The sequence below is a fragment of the Centrocercus urophasianus genome, unplaced genomic scaffold, assembly GCF_019232065.1.
Source record: "Centrocercus urophasianus isolate 14NV4802_14NV808 unplaced genomic scaffold, USGS_Curo_1.0 seq_7, whole genome shotgun sequence".
Lineage (NCBI taxonomy): Eukaryota > Metazoa > Chordata > Aves > Galliformes > Phasianidae > Centrocercus > Centrocercus urophasianus.
Genome location: NW_024885310.1, coordinates 5,781,224 through 5,788,092, shown reverse-complemented (window position 1 = coordinate 5,788,092; position 6,869 = coordinate 5,781,224). Strand labels below are relative to the sequence as shown.

Below are 6,869 nucleotides of genomic sequence, written 5' to 3'. Positions count from 1 at the left end.
CAAAAGGGGGAAAAAAAAAAAAAAAGAGAAAAAAATAAAACCAGCAAAAATCAAATGTTTCAAGGATGGGGACCAGTAGTTTTCTTAATATTACTAAAAGTGGTTTCTTTAGGGGGAGAAAAAAATAATCAAGGCTCTAAAGTATGGAACAGAGAAACCAAGAGCTATTCCTTCCTGTTTTTGAGGAGCAGTGTAACTGTGTATGTAGCTTACCACACATCCCAGATCGAGACCTGAGCAAGCACCAGGGAAACCCAAGTGTGGCCAGAGGAACTTCCCCAGGCAGCTGCACTTGTTTTCATTGGTATGGCTTAGCCCCTCCCAGCTGGACCAGTGGGGAGCGAGATGGGTGTCAGGCTTCTAAAGTTAGTCCAGAAATTCGTGGAGTTACAGATGTCTCCACTTACCCTTCCTATTTTTGTACGAGTTCTGCAGAAATTCTGTAATATTGCTGTTACTCCAAGAGCAGAAGAACTTTTGAAACTAGTTACCCACCTTAGAGAAGAGCTGCAATGCTTAGCAAATGCTGCAGAGCTGGAAGAGCAGCTTCATGAAAATACGGTTCCTCAGATAAGAGAGTTAAAAGCATTTTGCACTATTATTTTTACTATAGGAAGTTATTTTTTTCCCCAGACCGCAAGCTTGGGAAAACTGAACTTAAGGTGGCTTCTTTAATTGAGCTTTATTTTAATTTTGGGTTAAGCTGAGACTCTTGCAATGTCAGCTGTGATAATTGAACTGGATAAACTTGCTTCGGATGAGAGTGAGAGCAAAAAGGATTCCAAGTCAGATTTTAAGGAAGGCAAATTGAGTGAGTTCTGTGCCGAGTATTGTGGGTTTCAACTTCACTGCTCCTGTTCAGCACCAGCTGGTAAGCTTGCATTTATATCAACTGTTTCCTTAGCTCTGTGTCTATTTACTCATATAACATGCTGTGGGTCAAGTGTAAGACTGATGAGAAATGCAGGAGAGGCTTTGCTGTCGTGTGTAGGCAAGCCAAAGTCATTTTCCCTGCCAGTGAAGGGAATAACTTACAGTCGATTCTTTAATAATGTTTTCAGAGTCTTCTGAGTACTCTAGTGAGAGCTCAAGAGACTGCTACTTTTTCATCATCTGGATGGTGAGCTGTCTGTGTGAGGTACTGTGGCTGTTAAGTCAGGGCAGTCCCAGCAGCTGCATTGGCATGACACATACAAGGTGTAGATACAAGCTGTGCCTGCTGGTGCTTACACCATGCCCTCTTCTTTCCTCTGAGATTTTTCATCACATCAGGGTTTGTAAAGAGGGAACTGCATGTGTTGCAACACTTTTATAACCAGTGCAATTCGTTTATAGCTTTTGTTTTGTGGTAGGTGTTAATATAGGCTGGAGTAATGATAGATTAGAGATAGTTTAGATTAGATAGCAAGAGGAGACACTCCAAAATGTCAGCTGAACGAGCACCTTGAACTTCCCTGAGGTATCAGTCATGGAAACATACAGTATGTGGTTGCCTTGAATTTGCTGATGTTACTGTAGCTGACCAGTGCAATCTCACTTATCTCTGTAAAACTTCCTTAAAGTAGCGGATGGTTGCAAATTTAGCTAATGACTTTTAAGAATGGCTACTCTGATTGCTTGTGGGACTACATCATATATTGTGTCTTGAATAGTTCCCAAGGGATATTCTTAGTTTTATTGTGTTTTCATTTGTTTATGACCACTGGAGCAAAGGGCAAGCAAGAAAAATGAACAGTATCTTGCACATAAGCAATGCTTTATCCTCTGACAGAACAACTTGCTACTTATGCTCAGCTGAAGTAAATGACTATTTAAATAACTAATGTCTTCAACAAACATTTTGAAATCTGTGACAAGCTTTTGGAACAGCTCTTATTATTCAGTTCTTAAATAAGAAAATGGGTAGATGGTTGGGATGTCATGATATCTATTCTCTTGCTGGAGTCTTATGCTTTTCCTAATAGATTTTTTTAATTAATTCTTGTACTGCCTTCAATAAGTGTTATGTTCTTGGTAGAACAACTTCTGGAAGTTTGGCATATCTTTGCAAGAACAGGAATCATGCATCTGTCTGTACCCTGGGGTGCTGTAACATAATTTGAAGGTTACCACTCCTATCCCAAAGAAGCTGTCTAGAGACTTATGCTTGTGCTAAGTGATGTGCTTAGCTACTTCAACTAAATGTCCAAGTAACCCGCTGTAGCCTATCCCGTCAATGAATTGTAAAATGAAATTCCAACCTGAGCAGCATACTGTTTGTGAGCCTACAACATTAGATTCTGCAGGAGAGAGACTGGAAAAAAAAAATAAAATCAGATCTCCTTGTGGGAATCTTCCTTTTGGAAATGTTTTCTTTTTTTTGGAGAAAAAAAAAAAAAGAGAAAAACACACACACAAAAAAACATTTCTTGCAAATGCTTATGTTGCAACCAGGAACAGGGCTATTGATCATCTTCGAGTTATGGGTAATTTTTTTTTGTTTTTGCATAGGAAGAATCAGATAAATGTGGGTACTTTTATTTTTATAAATGGTGATTTTAGGCAAATGCAACCTGACTTCTGTTTTTCTTCCTTTGCCAGTGTTTGAAGTAGGCAAATTGTTTGTAGCTTCCATTCTTGCATTGGCTTAGCTGAAATCTGAATGTAATAGGGTGAACAAGTCCTGTTTGGCTCCCACAGGTCACCTCCTAGAAGGAAATTCTACTTGCTTGATCATAGCCACTGATTTAAAAAAAAGAAAAAAAAAAAAAAAAAAAAAAAAAAAAAAAAAAAAAAAACAGTTTTTTATTGATCCTCTTTTTTTAAGAATGGGGTGTTTTTCAAGCAGAAAGAGCTATGAAAACATCTGAACTCAGTGTAAATCTAGAAAAAGGATTGGAATGATGCCCTATTCTGCTGCTCATATTTGCTATGAGAAGTTCTTAATTTAATGTGCTTATTTGTACTAAGATTTTTTTGTTTACAAAACAGAATTCAGTATACAGGCATTGTCACTCGAGAAAGCATTTTCCTGTAGTACTGAGGGCTTAATTCTGAACATAATACTCAACAGTGCAAATGCAGAAAAGTGAACACTCTGGCAATGTTAAGTGGTATCCTGAAATAGTATGATGTTCTACGAATGGGAAATGGAAATGTCTTTAGAAGACCTGATGTCTATTCAGAGTTACTGGGGCATGAAAACATTAACATCATCTTGTTCCTTTTTTAACTGAAGTTGTAGCAATGGGGTATAAATGCTAAATTACTTTCCTATTTCTTTCTTCTTAGGTAGGAAATGTTATAAGGAAACTTACTGCATGTAGATCAGTCTTTTGTACTGACATCAGTACTAATCCTAATACCTTTTTATTTGGGGTCTGCAAGTGTGTCAGAATACACTGCAGCAAGTAATACACTAGAATATGAACTACAGCACTGTTAAACTGATTTTCTGTGTGCCCTGTTTTTTCCATGCAGGGCACTGTAAAAATATTTGGGGGTTGATCACTTGCAGTGTAATATTAGACAGTTTCAAAAGAGGAAATCTTGAAACACGTGACTGACCTTGTTTTATTCATGGGGCATTTTGTAAATGAATGACCAGTGTTGGTTCCCATGGTACTCAGGACAGCTGGACTCTGGGTGAGCATTGGAGTGGAGCAGTGATATTTGGAGGCACAGAAGATGATGATGTGGGTTGATGATTTTTAAAGATGCCAAACAGTCTTGGGAAAGAAATGAAGTTTTTTTGTTTTTTGTTTTTTGTTTTTTTTTTTCATTTAAACACTGTCTATCCAGTGAAGAATTCTACTTCAATACAGGGTAATGTGAGTGTTAGTGTCACAGCTACAGCAGTTTGCCTTCTTCAGTGGCAAATGAGCATTATTGAAGATACAGGAACATGGGGCATGAGCTTTTGCATTTGCCATGACACAACATCTTTCAGGACCTGGTGTATTCACTGTTCAGACTCTTTCACAAGAAGCAAAACTATTCTGAATATTCTATCTGTAAATATTTGCACAGACTCAGAACTTATCACTGATAGATGATGTCCTGTCTCATCTCTCATTATCCTGGAAATGCCCAAGAACATCCAACCTACCATAACGGTCTTTATCTCCTTTTCTGATCCTAAGGAAAAAACGCATTCAAATGCTTCTCCACAGATGTTCTAGAACATTCCTGAAGGTAGCTTTGTTAGTACCAAAATGGCAGTGGCTGAATCTGAGTACAGCACTTGAACTGTCCTGAAAGGAGATGGGTATTCATCAGGTGACTTTAATACTGCAGGTACAGAGAAATCTTCAAGCAAGATCTGACAAATCTGCAGGAAGAAAGAAAAAAAGATTAAAGGCTAGGGAAAGACATTTTTCTGCCCTTCTTGTGATCTCTTCTACCAAACCAGCTTTTTTAGGAAGAGATGTGAAAGTCATTTTCCAGAGGAAAATATCTTATTTTTCAAAAGCTATTTTTTACTACTAGTCTGCGTTTTTGTTACAAATATCCCAGATGCTTTATGCAGATATAAAAGGATCAAAACGAGTTATTGAACTCAGAGAGTCTTAAAAGGGTTACACGTGAAAAATGAAGAACACATTTGTGCGTAATTCTCTGGATAATTCAGATGGCACGAGAAAACCACAGCTGGGCTAACAAGGAGCTTAGGGAAAGGGAAGTGGGAGTTACAGGACATAGATGCTACAACTGAGTAAATGCTTTCAGGTCTTTAATTCATATTTTTGTGCCCAAGACCACTCATGTACTAGGTGCTTATATGTTGTAACAACAATTTTAGCAAAGTTTAAGGGCTAAATAACCATTGAGAGCTGGAAAAGCAGTGGGGAATTATTCAGCTTCCCTAGAGTTATCTGTCTCACTTTTCCAAGATGCTTCTAAGAGGCAGCAACGGGCTGAACTGAATGCTTGCTGCCATCTCTCTTGGTAACCCACCTAGGCAGCCTCTCACTTCTTTCTGATATCAGCTGAAACTACAATGCAAATTGGTGGGTGATTGTCTCTGAATGGAGCATTTCCTTTCATGCAGTGGGAATCACTAACAAGAGCTTTACAGGGTGAAAAATCCTAAATCTCCAGATTCTTCTTCATTGCAAAGCCCTGTATGAACTTCCTCTCTAAGCCTCTGCACCCCTTGCTTTAATAGATGGCTGTCTTTGCTGAAATTTCAGAGAGATCCTTGGTGAAATTCTGCTAAACCACTGTCTCCTATTCCTGAAGTTTAAAAGGTGGTTTCTGAATGAGGTTTTTTTTTTTTTCATTCCCTTTATTTATATTTTGGAAAGTGTTTGTTTGCATTGCAGTGTCTGGAGAACTGATAAATAGCGCAGATAAACCAGTGTCTTCTGCATAAATCGCCTCCACCACACCACCTACTTGCCTCGATGACTCACTGTAGGATTACATGGCAAAAGCAAGAGAGCAGACACCATAACACAGTGTCTAATAGCTACAGTGCAATCGAAGGTCACTATCTTGAAATGCACTCTGGATGTAGCTGCAATGCAGAATCAGAGCTCAAAACACCTAACCAACCCAATTTTTGGAACTACTTAAGTGTCCATGCGAAATGAACAAACCTAACGAACTAATGATTGCACAAAGCTTAGGTACTATTTCTCTGTATCTTTCTTCTTGTCCTGCTGTGTACCAAAAGATCAGGGAATATGGTTTTCCTTCATTTCAAGAAACAGTAACTGAGATCTTGTCAGACCAACACTGGAAGGCCAATATTGAGATATGACCCTTGAACTTGTTCCACAGCCAGCCAGCACTTAGCTGAAAGCCACCAAGAAACAAGGAATTCAGCAGTACAGAGGCTCTATGAGTTATTAGTCTGCTAGTTGTAGTGTAGCAACATGCATTCCATTATTTCTGATGGGCAACAGAATAATTATCCATCCTTCCCAACATGAACTTGATTTCTCACTGTACCTTGGAGGCAGAACTTTTTATGTCCTTGTCGCTAAATAATGTGGTGTAATTTCCCAAGAGAAATGGCTCTCAGTGACTGCAACTGGAGGAAAAACGGGGAAAAAACTGTCCATGTATTCACTTGAAGTGAGGTTATAAAGTATATCCTCAGTAGAACTTATAAGTATCAGTCTTTTCTGCTACTCATCCTGAAGATGTACTAGATGTACACCTGGAAGACATTTCTCTTTACCACTGTCCTTTATGCCAAAAAGTTTGCTTATAACATGCAAAGTAAGGCTGTAGCTAATGAGTAATTGGGAGATCACATAGAGGTTGAGTGCACTAAGGCATTCACCTCTGCCCCTGTGAGTCATGATTTTGATCTTCACATAGCTAAAATAAATGTAAACTAAGCTGGATAAACTTAATTTCTCTCAGGGGCATCATTTCTCTTCTGTGCTCTTCCTTCCCCTAATGAGATATTTACTTTCAGTTTAAAGTTGGAGCTCTTGAGTAAAAATACTTATTTTCCAAATTCTCTCAGTAGTAATAGTAGCACATCTACATAAAGAAAGCTGCCCTCATAGCTACTACTAAAACTTTTCATCATTTGAAAGATGAAGTCAATATTTACAAGACATTAGTCCAAAATCAATAACAAAGGTTAAAAAAAAATAATTGGGAACAACAGTCAAGCCTGAGCAATCTTCCTGTAGCAGTCTGTATCTCACAGCTACAAAAGTTGATTATAGCAATGGAGTACTTGTTGGCAGAGGTAAGCTATATGCTTAGTTTTTCCCTTTAAATAATGACCTTGTTGAGAAACAGGTGTCCAGTAGACTAAAGCATGCAAGATGAAAACACAGATGGGAAGTCACTGAGGTATTTAAGGTCTCTTAAAAACTGAGGTCTGAAAATATGTTTCTATGTGCTATTAGAATGACAAATGCCTT

The 6,869-nt window shown here is 38.3% G+C and overlaps 1 protein-coding gene across 6 annotated transcripts in view; it reads left to right on the top strand.

Moving 5' to 3' along the window:
• ANO3 (anoctamin 3) overlaps positions 1–6,869 on the top strand; it is a 194,979-nt gene that overhangs the window by 28,450 nt on the left and 159,660 nt on the right. For 2 of the 6 annotated variants that reach the window (XM_042837285.1, XM_042837284.1), the window contains exon 1: positions 383–871. The exons of 1 other annotated variant lie outside the window; for it this stretch is intronic. In XM_042837285.1, coding sequence (XP_042693219.1) covers positions 718–871 — 154 coding nt within the window. In that variant the 5' untranslated portion in view covers positions 383–717. Of the gene's footprint in view, positions 1–382; positions 872–1,427; positions 1,460–6,619; positions 6,692–6,869 lie in introns of those variants that run through there. 3 more of the 6 variants (XM_042837289.1, XM_042837288.1, XM_042837286.1) reach the window with 3 other exon arrangements.